Source organism: Scaptodrosophila lebanonensis, unplaced genomic scaffold (assembly GCF_003285725.1).
Source record: "Scaptodrosophila lebanonensis strain 11010-0011.00,11010-0021.00 unplaced genomic scaffold, SlebRS2 tig00000061-arrow-pilon, whole genome shotgun sequence".
Taxonomy (NCBI): Eukaryota; Metazoa; Arthropoda; class Insecta; order Diptera; family Drosophilidae; genus Scaptodrosophila; species Scaptodrosophila lebanonensis.
The window spans coordinates 568655-588046 of NW_022060554.1; the positions used below are offsets into that span (position 1 = coordinate 568655).

At 37.9% G+C, this 19392-nt stretch overlaps 1 protein-coding gene across 1 annotated transcript; it reads left to right on the top strand.

Annotated features, from left to right (window-relative positions):
• Positions 1-1502: 1502 nt before the first annotated feature.
• On the top strand, positions 1503-19254 carry LOC115624846 (calnexin-like). The gene is made up of 9 exons (XM_030519690.1): positions 1503-1529; positions 2106-2438; positions 2584-2655; positions 2721-2854; positions 3036-3306; positions 3367-3507; positions 3846-3980; positions 4048-4128; positions 19180-19254. The coding sequence occupies exons 1-9, from the start codon at positions 1503-1505 to the stop codon at positions 19252-19254; spliced, it is 1269 nt and encodes a 422-aa protein (XP_030375550.1).
• Positions 19255-19392: the final 138 nt, after the last annotated feature.

Sequence of the window (19392 nt, forward strand, 5' to 3'; positions counted from 1 at the left end):
AAATGTAAATATGTATGAATGTACATGTGGTTTTAAATTGTACAGTGTTTAATTCTAGAAACTACTAGCCCTCAATGTCACAATCTATTTATATATTTATGCATATGTACATATGTATGAATTTTATGTAGATATATGTTTATGTACATACATATATGTATGGTCGTATAGTAGTTTGTATTTGTATAATAAATCAGATTTTTCAACCCATTATTTTGCAATGGGCCTTTATTGGTGCACGAAACAAGAAAGGAATGCTACAGTCGAGCAGGCTCAACTCTTAAATACCCTGTACCTCCCACTAAAAAGGAAAAAATGAAAAAAAATTAATTAATTAAAAAAATATATATTAATTAAATTAAATACAAAATTTTCAATACATTTATACAAAAGTGCAGATATGTTCATGTACAGTTTCAACAGCATACATTTATATCAGAATCGTGTCTCTGCGTGTTTGTATGCGTGTATGTATGCAGTACAAAGTTGAACCAAAGCAGCAACAACAGCTGCGGGCAGCGATTTTATTTATGGCTATAACATGCTTCAGAATTGATCGATCATGATGAAACTTAACATACGGACACATAATCACTAACTGTATGTATATGCCAAATTTTAATTCCAAGAATTACAGGAGTTATAAAAAACATGAATTGGAGGGGAGTGGGGGGGGGGTGTATCAGAAAAAAAACACAAACTCGTCCTTACTCGGACTTAGGAGAATCTGGATAACAAGTTTGGTTATTCTTGCTTTTGTACTTGCTGAGATCCTTGCGTTTATATAGACGGACGAACGGACGGACGGACGGACGGACAGACGGACATGGCTATACACTTTGTGGGGTCTGCCACGCCTCCTTCTTTTGGGTACAGGCTATAAAAAATGGTATGTATTTATGTACATGTGTATGTGGGTATGTAAGTAAGCCTTAAAAAGCTGTCAAAGTGTGGGTGAGCAGCACGAAGTCGTTTTAGAAAATTAGAAATCCGATTAACTTTAAACTTGGTTTATTTCTTAACTCTGAGAAAGACTACAAGATAAACTGCGTTGTATTTTTGTAACTTTTCAAGAAGAAATAATTATGATATATGTATATACATATGTGTGTATGCTTATTTCAATGTTGCATAAGTTTACCAAATAACTTTGCCAAATTGTACAGCTTTTAATAATTACTTGCCTTAATTGCAGTAATTACTTGCCTTGATTTATCCCTATCATACTACTATATATACATAAATATACATATGTATGTATTTCCATATAACCATACATAGTATTTATTGTACTTTACGTCCTAGCTCTCTAATATACATATATGTGGGTTGGTTGGTAAAACATAAGCAAATAAACATAACCACCCTAGACAACGATAAGTACAGCAGCACCATAGAAAAACTGCAAAACTACAAAACGACGGAGGCGACAATTATGAGGTGATCGACGGCGAAATAACGGGAGGCGACAACAACTTCGGCAAGAAGTGCAACACAACGCTATGACGGGCGGCATGTGGAACATTCGGGTAGAGTTCGTCGAGAAGGACAAGAGTCGATGAGAGTTCGCCGCGTAGGACAGACGGAAAGAAATATTCGCTTAAGACGCAGAAAAGGAGAGACGGTCCATGAACGGCGAAAAGAAGTTTTCGCTTACGCAGAAAAGGACAGACGGTCCGCCAACGATTACGAACCAATGAAATTTAATGATGTTTAACAACTTTTGTATTCCTAAATCTTTAAATATTATAATGTATCCAAAGTATTCAGCTTAACCAATAAACAGAACCCCACATATATGTATATATATACAAGTATATGTAGATAAAAAGATCATTTACAAAAAATCATTTTGTTTTAATAAAAACGTGCATTGTACATAAAGTTTATAGTCCAATTAACAAGTTTGTCGACCGCGTTTTTTTTTACTGTGATTGCTTTGAGACAAACTATAACCTAACTTACGCAAGTGTCTAACTCTCTCGCTCTCACACAGCTGAGAAAAAAAAAAGTATGTCAAAGCGGTACCGCGTGTTTTTTTATATTTTTATCACACCATTGGATATCTATCAGTGCTTATCAGCTGGGTTTTTTATCTTCAACAGGATGACGGGGCAACAGTAGCTGCTGGAGATGCGGAGCTCGTCTATGAGAGTCCGCAAATTGATACCAAGAAGTTCCATTTTGCCGACCACTTCGATAATGTTGAGGCCTCACGCAAATTGTGGACTCAATCGCAGGCCAAGAAGGACGAGGAAATCGCAAAATATGATGGTGTCTGGAATTGGGAGTCTCCACAGCGCATTGTCTGGGCCAAGGATAAGGGCTTCGTGCTCAAATCGAAGGCCAAACATGCCGCCATTTCGGCACGCTTGCACAAGCAGTTCACATTCAAAGAAAACAAACCATTGGTGGTGCAATATGAGGTCACGTTGCAGGTGTGTAAATGATTGCAAAGGCTGAGTCGATTGCATCAGCCCATCAGTCTTGGCTAAGCTGTCTGGCTAATCCAATTAATAGCAAGTAACAGTTACTGACTGACCCAATTTCATATTCCTTTCTACGCGCTCTTTTTTTTTGCAGGAGGGTCAAGAGTGCGGCGGCTCATATATCAAACTTTTATCAGCGGGCAGCCAAACAGAAGATTTAACCACAGTAAGCCCGAACCGCCTGTTTTACAATTCATCACTCTGTCAATCTTTTGGCTTTCCTTTTTGTAGTTTAATGACAAGACACCCTATACTATTATGTTTGGACCGGACAAGTGCGGCAACGATATTAAAATGCATTTCATATTCCGTCATGTTAATCCAATTATCGGCACCATCAGCGAGAAGCATTGCAACAAACCAAAGTAAGTGTATTCATGAGTGTGTGTGTGTGTCAGATAAGAGTGATGGTGAAGTGGTGCGGGTGGTAACTATTTTTACCCATTCCTATTGTCATTGTCGTGCGTTGTCGCCTCATTAGCGTAGCTTATCGATTGGTTTATGTAGCGGTCATTCACTGGTAAACTAACAATAAATGCTTTCACTTTTGATACCAAACCCGACAGCACAGAAACCAGACGATTGGGATGCCGAAATCGATGGCGAATGGGAGGCACCCCTTGTGGACAATCCAGCGTGCGAGAAGGCTGCTGGCTGTGGCAAATGGAAAGCACCACTCATCCCGAATCAGGAATACAAGGGTAAATGGCGTGCACCGATGATTGACAACCCCAACTACCAGGGCAAATGGGCGCCACGCAAAATACCCAATCCCGATTTCTATGAGGATCTTAAGCCCTTCGAAATGACGCCAATTGTGAGTTGCACATCATCTTAGAGATCTATATGACTCTATAAAGGTTGCCTGCTATTTCAGAACGCCGTCGGTCTTGAGCTCTGGTCCATGTCCAGTGACATATTGTTTGACAATTTGATCATTACCGATGATGTGGATGTGGCCCGTGAATTTGCTGCCAATAGTTTCGATATTAAACGCAAATATATTGATAGAGAGTCGGTAAGTTGTTCTTAATACATTCACAAAACCTTACCACATAACTCTGACAACCGAATAAAACTCTGTGGCATCGTCTGATGCGCCGCATGAATTACAAGCCCGGATGGTGGGCCTTATATTTTCTCTACCTGCTCATACCAGCGAGCTGTTACATCTTCTATTTGTACCGACGCGCCAAAGAGGTTGCCCCATTTCGATATTTATACATGTTCATATGTATCGATATATGTAGTATGCTTTGACTGCACTTAGACACGCTTTAAAACTAGAAAGACATTGCTTCTATCACACCATTTTATTGCACCCGTATTGCTATTTGCTATATCTCATTTTTGTAGGACTCATTGGTAAATAAAGTGCTCGAGTTCTCCAAAACGTATCCCACGGCCTGGGCCATTGGTTTAGTAGCCACTGTGGCGCTAGTTGTTATCGTCATTTACTATAAATTTGGCAAATCTAAGAAGCCAGTACAGGTAATATCGCTAGCAAATCAAATAATCAAAGCGCCCCAACGTATGACTAATATATGCGGGTTCACAGGACATAACAAGCTCAGCAGATGCCGATCCCAAAAAATCAGATGCACCGCAACCGGATGATGAGCGCGTTGAAGATGAAATTGTACATAAAAATTTAACAAAAATTCAGTGCCACATTTCTATTTGGCAAACTTATATACGAATCCGGGTACATACGTCGTCGAAGCGGAGACAGCCCAGAGCTTTTCTTGTACAGTACAGATGCCGAGTATTTTAATAACCAAAATGGATGATGATAATTCCCCCACTCACTCTCAGCTTTACAATAAGCTGCAAGTATGATAAGATAAGCAAGGTAGCTGGAGAATCACCTACAGTGCTGGGGTCCAAGATTGCCAGGGACCTGCACAAGTCAATTGGACAACAATACGCAAAACCTCCAACCTCTTGTAGTAACTGGATAGCTACAACTACTTAAATGCAATCAGTCCTCCATGTGATAAAGATGCTCTTTCTACTACTCAAGTAGGAAAAGAATGTCAGAAACCACTTAGCTGGCAGACACCAAAACCTAAACGCAAAGTAGAAAAATCGTCAAAGCAAAGCGGAAAAGATTGCTTGACTATCATTTAGAGACCAGTAACCTCACCAAAGACGCTTTATGGAATTACAATAACAAATTTGCACTACTAGAAGATCATTCATGCCGAGGCGCTCGCTGATGAAATAAAAATTGAGCAAAATGCTGGCAACAAAGAAACCAGATCGCGGAAACCGCCCCTATCAACATTGAGGATGTATCGAGTGTGATCCTAATGGAGGCTGAAATGGATGTCGTACACGTCACCAGCAATTATTTCTACCACTTCGGCAATTGAGGCAAAGTTAGAGATAAGTAGAGAACTCTGCCTCTTATCGAGCCCAGTAAGTTTTCTTATGAATGAGAAAAGAATGCGCACCATTACTCATATCAACTGAAAGAGGACATGGCCTACAAGTTGATAGTTCCCATTCTGGCAAGCTTAACCCCTAAGAATCATATCAAAGAGACATTCAGGCGGCATGGACATAGTGTCATCATTTACAACCCTCCACCCCGCAAGTTGGCCCGTAAAGGAAGTGGGGATGTTGTGAAGGATCTTATGCCCAACAACTTTTTCTTCATAGATCTTACTCGGGAGACGAATAAGGCCCTCGAAATTGATCAAATTGGGCATCAAAGACTCATTGTTGAAATACCTAAAATAATCTTGATGCATCTGCCACAGATGCCAAGGTTTTGGGCATATGAAAAACTATTGTTGAAGGCCATTCTTCTGTGGAAAATGTGCACAAGACCACGCAACGGCGCAACTGGGAAACATCGATGGACTTTTTTACGGCATCAATTGCGGTGATAGTCACCCGACTTGGTCTAGGGAATGCCGCACCTACAAAGCTAAAACTGAGCAACGAAGGCCAAAGATAAATACAGTAAAACGTGCCAGCAATCCGAAATAACAGCAAAAATTTGTAACGGTAAATATGGTGCAAAGAACATCTCTTATGCAGATGCACTTCGTACCCGTACTAGCGTACAAAATATTTTTTTTTTTTTTAAAGTCGTGTATGGCTAGCCTGACAAGTTAAATTCTGTGCAAGTCTGTTCGGATGGTTCCGAAGCTTAAGCTGGTACTTTGCATTCACCTTGGCGATTTCATCTTTAACAGATCCCACATTTAAATCTTCGCGGATATTACCACTTCTTATGTACCTGGGTGCCCCAGTGATGGTTCTCAGTATCCTCAATTGAGCTCTCTCGATTAACTCTAAATTACTCATGGAAGCGTTTCCCCATAATTCAGAGCCATATGTCCAAATTGGTTTGAGAACAGCATTGTACAAGAGTACTTTGTACTCCAGTTTTAGTCGTGAACGGACGTTTATCAGCCAATGTAGATTAATAGCTTTTAGTTTTAGTTGATCTCTCTTCTTTTTGATGTGCTCACGCCAAGTAAGCCGTCTATCCAAATGGACACTAAGGTATGATACTCCGGTTTCTTGTGGAATATTGATGTTGTTTAGCGACAATGGAGGAAAGGTTTGTTTGTTTAGGGTAAAGGTGACATGTTTGCACTTTTGCTCGTTTACATGTATGCGCCAGTCTGCTAGCCATTCTTGTATGGCCACGAGGTGAGATGATAAAAGTTCTGTAGCTCTTTTTGGGCACTTGGAGCGACTTAGGATGGCAGTATCATCAGCAAATGTCGAAATTGTTGTACGACTGTTTGTCGGTATATCTGCTGTGTATATAATATACAGTGTTGGTCCAAGCACGCTCCCTTGGGAGCTTCAATTGGATGGTATTCGGAGAGTAAATCTATGCATCTAACTGCGAAACTTCTTTGCTGTAGGTATGACTCCAGTATTTTGTGGATGTTCTGTGGAAGTAATATTTTGATTTTGTGAATTAAGCCATCCAGCCAAACGCGGTCGAAGTCTTGGGCGAAATCCAGGAAAACAGCGGAGCAATACTCTCGTTTTTCAAATGCATTTCGTATCTCAGAGGTTATTCGGTTGACTTGTTCAACGGTTCCATGTTTTTCGCGAAAACCAAATTGGTGCAATGGGATTGCACTGTTGGTGTGTAGGTGCTGTTTGATGCGATTCAGGATCAGTTTTTCGAATATCTTTGATAGACACGGCAGGAGACTGATAGGTCTTTCCAGCTTTATGGATCATTTTGATGACAGATTTTCTCCATTGTTGAGGAAAACCCCATTTCGTCATGCTGTTGAAAATAATGGTGAGAAGATATACTGCACAGCTCGGCAATTCGATGATCATTTTGGGGGAAATTAAATCGTGGCCCGGCGCTTTTTTTTGCTTTGAAACTTGGCCCTTAATCACACTTGAAACTTCTCCTGCTTGGAATACGATAGGCGTGGTAGCTTCAAGATAATTGGTTGGTGGGAGCACAAAGCTATTTGTTGCTGGATGTGGTTTGAAGACTTTTTCTAAATGGGCGGCAAAAGGATTTGCCTTCTCTTCGTTGCTGCGAGCCCACTTTCCTCTTTGTGTACGTAATGGTGATTCACTGTCGATTGGTGGACATACGCCTGATTTAGATTTCCACAATGGGAATTGTTTGCTGTTTGGGGAGAGTTGCTCCATATAATCCATTTGAGCTCGGTGTTTTTCATCTTCTAGGGCTTTGCGTAGTAGATGGTTGGCTATTTTTAACCGCTCCTTCGATTCAGGTGATCTGTGGGCTTGCCACTCCCGCCGAAGTTTTCTCTTATTGCGAAGCAGCTCTTCAACGTGCCTGGGGACACGGCTGCATTTGTGAAGTTTATTAGCTGTAGTTATTGGAGTCGAATGTTTTGCCGCCAGTGACATTACAGACACTAATGCTTCAACTGAGGTATCTATGTCATTTTTGCAATAAATGCTAGGGCAGTCATCAATATGGGAACTTACGTACTTCCTGTATTTAAGCCAATCTGTTTTTCTAGAAGTTAGAAAATGTGGACGTTCCAATAACTGTAGATGGTCACAAAGGTGCAGAAGGATCGGCGAGTGATCCGATGATAGGTCTGATAAGTGCTCCACACGAATCTGAGCCTGTGGCCCTCTTCTTGTAACAGCAAAATCTATCAAGTCGCGTTGATTCTTTGGATCTGTGGGCCAATATGTAGGCCAGCCTGGAGAACTAAAATCAAGCTTGTTTCTTGGTGTTATTATGGCGTTATATAGTCGTCTTCCTTTCGGGGTGATGAGTCGGGATCCCCAATGGGTGTGTTTGGCATTGTAGTCACCAGCTGCTATAAACCGGTCACCTAACAGATCGAAGAATTTTACAAATTCTGCTTCAGAAACATGCGGGTATGCTTAAGTAGCCGCTTTGAGTTTCGATTTGAATTGTTGTGGCCTGTAAATAAGTTGTAGCAAATGATGGCAGCGGATAGTGTCTGATGCGATGCTTTATAAGAATGCCAGTACCTCCATGAGCCTTACCATCGGGGTGGTTTGTCGCTTAGAAGTTGAAGCCATTGAGATGAAAATAATTTTTGTTCGTTAGGTGAGTCTCTGATATGAGCATGGCGTCAATGTCATGATGATCGAGGAACTGCAAGAGCTCGCATTTGTGCTGTGAAATGCCATTTGCATTCCAGAAACATATTTTTAGAGAGACCATTTAATTAGATTTCTATTTGATAAGTAATTCCAGGAGGAGATTTTGATTGCGCATAATTTCCTGCATCGTTTGTTGTATTGCTACCATTGTATTGGTGAGAGTTGCCAGAATTGATTCAATTCCACTAGGCAATTGGGATGGATTCGCATTGGGCTGCTGAGCAGTCATTTCTGGCCTCTGTTGCGGTACCTGATGGTGCATTGTTCCTGCAGTGGTTTGTTGAAGTTTCGGTTTAGTTTAGTGCGCATGGAGGATCTGGTGTTTCACACGGTAAATGGACACATATCGTTAGGCTTGGTGATAATCATATTAGATGGGATAATAATTTTCGCGAAGAAAAAGAGGAATCAGAGACAGGAGCTACTAGCTGTCGTGTTTCCTGCCCCCCGCAGAATGTTCAGGCACTAGCATGATCATGAGAACCTGTCGTCACGGACCTTCAGCAGATAGACGCCGAGGATATCTGGTGACATGTGTGATTGCCACATGCGGCGATCCTCTGTTTGTTTAGGCGATCCTTTGTGCAGCAATAAAATTTAATGACGGCTGCACACAGGTCACGTAGGCGACGGAAAAAGGATCTTAGAAACGCGATAGTACTTATAAATAGAATTAAGACAACGCTGAGTCCTACAAACTCAGCGATAGAGTAACATAATCAGCAGCTTAACAGAAGCATAACAATAACATATGTAATAACATTATTTTATCATAATGTTATCGAAGCTATGTATACCAACTCTTGAAATTACAAATTTCCCGCAAACTCGGACAACTCGTATACGAGTATAAAGGCATCATTATAAAGGCATAATTATAATGGCTAACAACAACAACGGAGCTATTGGAGCAGTGCAACGCATTGCCTTGACGGAGGCTGTACTTGGACAATGCCTCTCACAACTAAGGCAAATCACACCATTCAACGGCGATCCACGATACCTGGCCCTGTTCATCAAGCGAGTGGAGGCACAGATCGCTCTTTACCCTACCCAGGATGAACAACAGCAGTACATTATATATTATTATTATAGCACATTATGTAGATTTGACATTAGTAATCCAACAAAATTAAAACAAGCTGCTCAAGAGAATGGTTTATATGAATGCAATAATATCTATCAAAATACATTTCATTCAAATTTCAAGCTCAATTTAAAATTTAATGAAGATAAATTGAATTGCATAATACCAGATACAAGTAATACCCGCTCTCGCAATTATAACTTAAATGAAAACGAAGGACAGTGGTTTTATCCAAATAATAACGGTTCCCGTAATCATAGAGGTTTTTTGGTTCAGCCAAGGCAAACACATCAAATTAATAACCCATTTCGTAGCTACACCAGGCAGCAACACTTTGATAATAATAGATTTTCTCAACCGAATAGTAACTTTAATAATTTTAATCAAAACAGGCAACAGCACTTTGACAATAACAGATTTTCCCAACCAAATAGCAATAATTTTAATCAAAACAGGCACCAATATAACAATAGATTTTTCCAACCAAATGGCAGTATAAATAATTTCACTCAAAACACACAGCAGCCACAAATTAGTAATCAACCAGCAAAACGCTTTAGAGAAGCAGAATCAGGACAAGTGAGGCTCAATAAAATACAATTTGAATAATACAGAACTAAAATGCTTGATAGACACAGGTTCGTCCATAAGTTTAATAAATACAAACATATGGCCAGAAATAATTGAAACGCAAGTCAGACCAATAAATCTACAAACAATGATGGGTAGGACAGTATTAACAACAATTAAAATTGTTGATTAAGAAGACTTAACGACACAACGTGGTAAAATAAAGTTCTATGTGAACAATTTTTCAGATAAATATGACATGTTATTAGGTAGAGATCTTTTGGAATTAGCAAAGGCAGAAATAAATTTTAGCAAAGGCACAGTTAAACTTAACTCAACCGTTTACAATTTTACATCGAATTTAAATAACGTAAATGAGCAGGTAGCTAATAGTGAACAACTAGTCCCAGATATCGTTGAAAATTTGAATAATATCAAAGACAAAGCTATTGTTTATGCGATAGGGAATGAAATAACATATAATACGTATACGAGATGACCATTTAAATAATGAGGAAAAACAACTACTAAAACAAATATTACATAAATACAAAGATATTCAGTTTAACGAAGGTGATAATTTGACTTTCACAAGCACTGTTAAACATAAAATAATAACTACTAATGAAGCGCCTATATATCAAAAGCCATATAGATACCCATACGTGTATAGAGATGAGGTAGATAAACAAATTGAAGAAATGAAGAGGCAAGGAATTATTAGAAAATCGAACTCACCATATTGCAGCCCTATATGGATTGTACCCAAAAAACGAGATGCGTCAGGGAAGGAAAAACTAAGACTAGTGATTGATTATAGAAACTTCAATAAAAAAAAAATTTATGACAAATATCCCTTACCAAATATAGATGAAATATTAGACAAGTTAGGAAAATGTCAGTATTTTACAACCCTCGACTTGGTAAAAGGTTTCCATCAAATAGAAATGGATAGGGATTCTATAGCAAAGACAGCGTTTTCAACACAAAATGGGCATTATGAGTACACAAGAATGCCCTTTGGCTTAAAAAATGCGCCAGCAACTAAATAAATTAATTGGCAAGCACTGTTTAGCTTATTTGGATGATATAATTATCTTTTCAACTTCATTACAAGAGCACTTAATTTCGCTTGAGCATGTATTCCAAAAGCTTCGTCAAGCTAATCTAAAATTACAATTGGATAAATGCGAATTTTTTAAACATGAAACTGAACTTTTAGGGCATATAGTAACTCCTAATGGCATTCACGCTAATCCAATAAAAATAAAAACAATTAAACACATTCCAATACCCACAACAGAGAAAGAAATTAAATCATTTCTTGGACTTTGTGGATTTTATAGAAAATTTATAAAAGATTTTGCAAAAATAGCGAAGCCAATGACAAAATATTTAAAAAAGGGTAATAAGCTAAATCTCAATGATCAAGATTATAAAAATGCATTTGAAAAGTTGAAACTTTTTATATCGTCAGATCCAATACTAATATATCCAGATTATAAGAAGGCTTTTACACTAACAACAGACGCAAGTAACTTTGCCATAGTTGCAGTATTGTCTCAGGAAAATAAACCAATATCATTTGCAAGCAGAACACTAAACGAACACGAATGTAATTATTCTACAATTGAGAAAGAATTACTAGCAGTAGTCTGGGCAACGAAATATTTTAGACCTTATTTATATGGGCGTAAATTTAAAATGAATTCAGATCATAAACCTTTAGCATGGCTTCATAATATAAAGGATCCAAATATGAGACTTCAAAGATGGAAAATTAAGTTAAATGAATTCGACTTTAACATACAACATATACAAGGGAAAGAAAACCATGTGGCAGACGCACTATCAAGAATAAAAATTGACAGTCAGCTGAACAGTCAGATGAAGTGCAGTCAAATGTAGCAACAATACACAGTGCGAATGAAGATAATACAAACTCGATAGAAATTTCAGAACGACCATTAAATTTATTTCGTAATCAAGTTATTATGATTCCAGGGAATGAGCAATCATGTACAATTCAGAGATATTTTCAAAAAACAATTACAACATTAACCTATACACCTTTAACACTTCGCAAAACAAACGATTTATTAATTAAATATTTTTGCGGACGCACTTCCGCCCTTTATATATCAAGCGATTCAGATTTTATGAAAATACAAAGCGTATACGAAACATTAATAAGACCAAATACCGGTACACGAATATTGCGAGCAATTATAAAACTAGACAATATCTATACATATGATGATTTTAAAGAGAAAGTATTAGAAATACATGAATACGGTATTCATCAAGGCATAGACAAAACTTTAGCAGAATTTAAAACGAAGTACTACTACCCCGATGCGGCTAAATTAATACAAAATATAATTAACTCCTGTAAGACATGTAATCTTTCTAAAAATGATCATAGAAAAACTAAGGAGCCATTTCAAATAACGCCAGAACCAAGAGAAATAAGAGACAAATACGTTATAGATTATTATTTTTTCGAGCAGCGATCATATTTGACATGTATCGATATAAAATCAAAATTTGCACAAGCTATTAAAACAAATACAACGGATTGGGTAGAAACGAAGAGGGCATTATTACACATATTTACAGCTATAGGAAAACCTAAAGTACTTAAGATGGATCAAGACCCCGGCATGACAAGTAAATGTATAAAACAATGGTTGGAATCAGAGGACATAATAGTAGAAATAACAAGTACTAAAACAGGTATAGCAGACATTGAACGATTACACAAGACTTTTAATGATAAAGTCAGAATTATATGTACAGAAAATGAAACAGAGAAGCGACTCATGGATGTAGAAGAAACACTTTTATTTATTCATTTATTCATTTATTCAAATCAACAAGTAGTTCTGTCGATTTATTCAAAAACAATATATATGTATTAACATATTATATATATATTAAGATTTAAAATTAAAAATATAAATATGATTAATATAACAAAGTCTCAACTTACAAGATAAGAAAGCCTACAAAAAAGCTGTACAATAACGTCTATAAATGCCCCCGACACGTTGGGGGAATTTTATTTGCCAGTTGGCCAGCTATGCCCCGATTCACAGCCATATGTGGAGAGACATTATAGACCTGACAATCTAAACAAATAGTATGTAGAAGAGGAAAATTAATTCTATGCCCCGACTCACAGCAGTATGTGGTCAGAGATTTCCACGGAGATAACTATAAAGAAGAATTTTTATAGAATAAAGAGAGAGTTCTGTTGAAAGTAAATGAGAAAGCTCATTATAATTGGAACACATGACTCGAAAACGATTGTGCGCAGCGTAATCGGTTGTGCACCTAGACAAGACGAATGGCAAATAATTCCTTGTTGGTCTACAAGGAACGGAAAAATTAAGGCGACCTAAGAGGGAAGAGGAGTCAACCTCACCGATAATCAACTTGTGGAGAAAAACTACTCCAAGAACAGTCCTACGATTAACTAAAGAAGGAAGGTTTATATGCATCAGCCTGCTAGAGTACGATGGCAAGCGGAGGTTGGGATCCCAGCTTAAGCCACGTAGAGCAAAAAGAAGGAATTGCTTCTGAACAGACTCAATACGTTCCTGTTGCTTTCTATACTGCGGACACCAAACGCATGAGCAGTATTCAAGCACAGGGCGTACTAGTGCAGTGTAAAGAAGCTTAGTGGTATATGGGTCATTGAATTCCTTGGACCAACGTTTAATGAATCCAAGTAACCCATTAGCCTTATTGACAATACTAGATATGTGAAGGTTGAAGTTCAATTTGGAATCAAAAAGAACCCCAAGGTCTTCAACAGTTGATATACGTTGCAGTGGCACATTGTCAATCGTATACGTAACTAAATGTATATATATATATAGTATATAGTATATTCTTTATAAGTCAGAATAAGTTACACATCATCAGTATACATAAGAATATGAGAGTGTGATAAGGTAGAGGGGAGGTCATTAATAAATAATGTAAAAAGTAAGGGGCCAAGATGGCTACCTTGAGGCACACCTGATGATGCAAACACGGGTTTAGAAATGTGCGACCTAAGCAAGATCCGTTGGGTCCTATTTTTTAGATAAGACGAAATCCAACTCAAACAAGTAAAAAAGCTAAAGTCGGGTGTCCCGACTTTTAAATACTCTGTACATATGTTTACAATAATTATAGAAAATAAAAAAAAATTAAGAAAATAAAAAAAAAAATTTGATCGATTTTACCTCTCTCGGTATTCGAACTCACGTAAAGGGTGTATAATTGCACATTTACATAGCAATTGCGTCTGTGTGAGTGTATGTATGCCTATGCGCATCAATTCGTGTCTGTGTAAGCATTTTCGCAGTCAACCAAACAGCAACATCAACAACAGCCGCGGGCAGCGCTTGAGCAGCGCTGCAGCAGCGCTGCATCAGCAAATATATTTATGGCTATAACTTCTTGTTAAATCGGTCTATAATAATGAAATTTGGCATACGGACACATAATAACTAACTGGGGGTATTTCCAAAATTTTAGTTCGAAATTCCAAGAATTACGGGAGTTACGATTTGCGGGGTAGAGGGGGGAGGGAGGGGAATTCCAAAATATACATTTTCTGCGTATTCACATAAGGCATCTGGGACTAAAATTTGGTGTTCCTAGGTCTTATAGTCTCCGAGATATAGGCGATTATACGAATGGAAAATCGGGAAAACCCCCATAGGGGGGAAGTGGGGGGGGGGGAAATCAAAAAAATAAAACAAACTCGTATAGAATACACACATAACGCATCTTCGTGCAAAATTTGGTGTCTCTATCTCTTATAGTCTCTGAGATCCAGGTGTTCATACGGACGGACAGACGGACAGACGGACAGACAGACAGACAGGGCTAGATCGACTCGTCTCGTCATGCTGATCAAGAATATATATACTTTGTGGGGTCTGCCACGCCTCCTTCTGCCTGTTACATTTTTCAGCTCCCGCAAACCTAATATACTCTTGTACATTTCATGTACAGAGTATAAAAAGCGGAGGGAAATCCTATACGACTTAGCTTAAAGAGCAGAAGATCATGGTTCACAGAGTCAAATGCTTTACTGAAGTCAGTGTAAACGACATCAGTCTGCATTTTTAGAATAAATGCTTCATTTACCAAGGAAGTAAATTCCAGCAAATTGGTCGTAGTAGACCGTCTCTTCATGAATCCATGTTGAGCTGGAGATATGACAGATTTACAGAGGTGCTGCAAAGTGCTGCAAACTATTTTTTCAAATAATTTTGGTATGGCAGACAACTTTGCAATTCCTCTGTAGTTTGAAATATCAGACTTACCACCCTTTTTATAAAGAGGAATAATAAAAGATTCTCTCCAAATAGTTGGAAAGATTGAGGAACCAAGTGACAGATTAAAAAGTTTAAGTAATGGTTGTAAAAGGGAACTAGAACACTCCTTGAGAACACAACTAGGAATGTTTTCTGCTCCAGGAGAGTATGAAGATTTTAAGGATTTGATAGCAGAGAGCAGACAGCTATCAGAAATTATGGGAGCGTAAATAGTGTGGGAAGATGAAATGCTATAAGGATAAGAGGTATTACTAATAGAGACAGAGGAATATGTTGATTGGAAGAAGTTGGCAAACAAGTCAGCAGCTTCAGAATCGTTGCTGGCTTTTTTGTCACTAAGGAAAAATGACGAAGGAAGGGAAGCAGATTTACGTTTAGAGTTAACGAACTTATAGAATTGTTTAGGGTCCTGTGCAAATTGAATCTTGCATCGGGCAAGGTAATTATTGTAACATTGTGAATTAAGGAGAGCAAAATTGGATTTCGCTAAAGAGTATTTATAGAAGTCAATAGATAGGCCCGACTGCTTATACTTTTTAAAGCATCTAGATTTAACGGGGGCAGAGGAAGGGCTGGGACTGCCGCACATTCTACAGCTCCTGAAGAAACTATAGGAGGTGGTGCCGACGTTTTAGAAGAAGCCCTTGTTCTTACAGGTTTAGATATATTAGGCACAGGAGGAACTACCAACGGGGCCAACATAACATGAGCCGGCGAAGGCAGAGGGGAAATTTCAAATAAATTTCCAGGCGAAGTAGACAATGAAATTGCCGGCGACACATCTCCATTTAATAGCGAGGGAATCGGAGAAGCTATCTGAGCCGAGCTAGGTGGCACCTCTAAGAATTGAGGTTCAAGTCTACGCTTGGGAGGAGATTCGAACTTATATTTACTAAGCAAGTCGGTCCCTGTGTCAAACTCACTTGAGAGTTGCTTAGTAATTCTATGCAAGCTCAAAAATTTATTTCTCACATTGTCATACATACAAGAGAAATTAAATTGTATGTCTATGCAAACAGGGCATGACCATTTCAAACCACCACAACCTTTTTTAGGCGAGTAAATTTTATCAAGGTCACGACCACTTAGTCCAGCACACTTAATATGCATAAAATTCTCGCACAACCAACAACTTGTTGTTCGGAATCAATTGCATCCTTAATTGTGCATGACTTATTGCAGCACGACATTATGACACGAGCAAGTAGAGGGTTAAAATTGTAAGTAAATGCAAGAGCACACAGAAATGAAATTACGGTAAATGAACAAGAATATACACTCACTGAGCGGCGATATATGTGGACTCTTATATTCATAAGAGCGAAGAGAGCAAGAGCAAAAAATAACACAAAATGCGCGGGAGTAGCGATGCACCAAAAACAAATTATGGACAGCGAACAAACGCACAAACCTTTAACACAGCTGCCGGGTGCCAAAGCAAAACAGGCAAAATAAATGCACAAACAACAAAACCTGAGATGACGCTGTTTATATTAAATCACATTAATTTACCCAAACAAATGAACGCAATAGATGCACAACTTCTTGCACTAAGCACAATATTAATACTCTAGAAATTGAGCACAATTTAATGCTTAAATTCAAAGAGTAAACACGAAAAATTAAATAAATTTGCGGAGCACAGATAAAACACGTCGATTACACTCAACAGAAATCTCTCTCTCTTTATGCATATAATCATAAAATAATACATAGTACTACAGGCAGAACTCCAGCAGAAATATTTTTATACAATGCAGGTATAATTCATAATGTACAACAAAGAAAGGAACACAAAAGAATATGAAAGAGATCCCCGCTTTGTAATAGACAAGAGACCTCCTAAATCACGTAATCCTTTTAGATTCACTAAGAACGTCAATAAAGATTCGGATAAACACTTTACAGAAAATGTTCGAGGCAAAGAATATAGAAAATATAAAACACATTTTATGAGGAAGAAAATTATACACAATTCAAAATATAGGGAACAAAATGCTGAGCCCAATGATGATATCCCTACCACTGAATATAAATATAAATGAGGCCAACTCAGAAAAATGAAGGTAAAAATATATCTGAAGGGTATAAGCATAACACAACTTTCTAATTTACAAATTCAATTAAATAGATAAAACCGTAAAAACAACTAGCAAGATCATCAATTTTAAGCCCAAAGCTACTAACCATAAAACGGACCTCTATGCAAATTTAGAAAAGAATAAGTCTTGGAAAATAAAACCTCCGTTTTTTGCAGTAATTTACCCATTCAAAAATTTTAATGCAAAATAAACTCTAATAAATCTGTTCTTTTGACATACACAATCTTGGATTACTAATGAAAAAAAAAAAACTAGAAAAATAATAAATCTGTATAAATTGTCAAGAAGAAAATCATAGACTTTAAGAAACTTACATAATGAATTGTATAAAGAAAACTCAAAAGGAATATCATAGACGTTTAGATAAAAGAAGTTATGAAAACATAAAAAGGAAATTATAGACTTCAAGAAAACAACTAAATGAATTGTAATAAGATAGAACGCTACAGTCGAGCAAGCCCGACAGTAAAATAGCCTGTATTCTCCAAAAAAAAAAAAAAATTAAAAAAAAAAAAATTTTTTTAAAATTAAATTATTAAATAAAATGAATGAATTAATTAATTAATTGAATTAAATTAGAATACATGTTTATGTTCAGTTTTAACAGCATACATTTACCTATGCGTGTTTATATGCGTGTATGTATGCAGCACAAAGTTGAACCAAAGCAGCAACAACAACAACAGCTGCGGGCAGAGCTGCCGACAGAGCTGCAGGCTTTCTTCAGAATTGACCTATCATGATGAAATTTGGCACACGGACACATTAGTACTAACTGGATGTACCTACCAAAATTGATTTCAAAATTCCGAGAATTACGGAAGTTATAAGAAATAATACGAATTGCGGTTTGGTTATCCTAGCTCTTGTACTTACTGAGATCCTTGCGCTCATACAGACAGACGGACAGACAGACAGACGGACATGGCTATATCGACTCGTCTTCTCATCCTAATCAAGAATATATATACTTTGTGGGGTCTGCCACGCCTCCTTCTGTGTGTTACATACATGCGCACAAAACTAGTATAGCCTTTCACCCTTTGGGTACAGGCTATAAAAAGCAAAACATAAGAAAGTCATAGATTTAGCAAACCACAAACAATATGAATTATCCAAACACAATTTAGAAAACAAACAAAAAAATTTAAGTTAATTGAATTGTTAAAAAAATTACGCTGTAAATCAAGAAAAGAGAGAGAGTTATGTAAACAAAAAACTAAACAGAAACAAAATTTTCATCTAATTTGTGCCTAGAAGATAAAAAAAAAGAAAAAACACACCTTCAAATGTAAATGATTGTTATTACCAAAATCATAAAATCACGAAATTTGTTAAATTAACAGTGTAATGGTCGCCTGTATTAAAATTGATTTTTTACTTTTATCGCAGCTCGGTGCTACAAAATTAGCACTTGCGATAAAAAGGGCTAATATTGGTCCCAAAGCTTTAGGCCCCAGTCAGCTGTAGTACTCCGAAAGCTTTTGGTTGTACAAGTCTGGCTTTTGGCTGGAATACAAAGCGCAACCGACTTTACGTATTTCCCTAAAACCAGACTATAAAAGGCCTGCCCGTGCTTCAAACACTCTCTTCTTTTTCGACATACTTCTGGCCTATCGCCACGCCGTATCCACGTTCGCAGCCAAAATCCACATTGTCAAGATACTAACCTTTACTGCGGCTGGTCCTTCTAATGGCAACGTGAGTGTTCCGCGCTGAACATAATCAGTGCGCATCCGAGGCTAGATGCGAAGCAGTTGGCCTATCTATTCGGCATAAAGTGCAGCGAAGTTGTAGAGCCGCGGAGACATTATTATTTCCCACCCCAAAGACGCCGTTTCCATGATGAGATTCTGCTGATGTGCCGCCCGTTTCGAAGAGATCCAGCCGGTCTCCAAGCCGAGCCCCTGCTTGAAGAGAGAGCGCGAGAATCCATAGCATTTCTCAAAGCTTGCTCTCATGGTCGCCGCGCTATCCAGTCAGTTTCGCCTAATCGCCCACGCGATACGCCCACGGCCTCGTCCATTGCGGACACGTGCAAAGAGAAAAATTGAGCTACCGCCCTTTCCACGCCATGTGCTAGTGTCCCTTCAAAAGAGCCCAGAATCGAGCTTCTACAGTGCTTAAGTTTTCTTACCCAGAAAAAGTGCTACCAGTATTTATGAAAATACTATATAAAATTGAAAAAAAAC

Excerpts from the sequence above, each read along its gene's own strand:
- LOC115624846 (XM_030519690.1), top strand. The coding sequence starts at position 1,503 with ATGACGGGCGGCATGTGGAACATTCGG. Across the intron at positions 1,530-2,105 it reads GCGGCATGTGGAACATTCGG|GATGACGGGGCAACAGTAGC; the intron begins GTAGAGTTCGTC and ends TATCTTCAACAG. Across the intron at positions 3,508-3,845 it reads AATATATTGATAGAGAGTCG|GACTCATTGGTAAATAAAGT; the intron begins GTAAGTTGTTCT and ends TCATTTTTGTAG.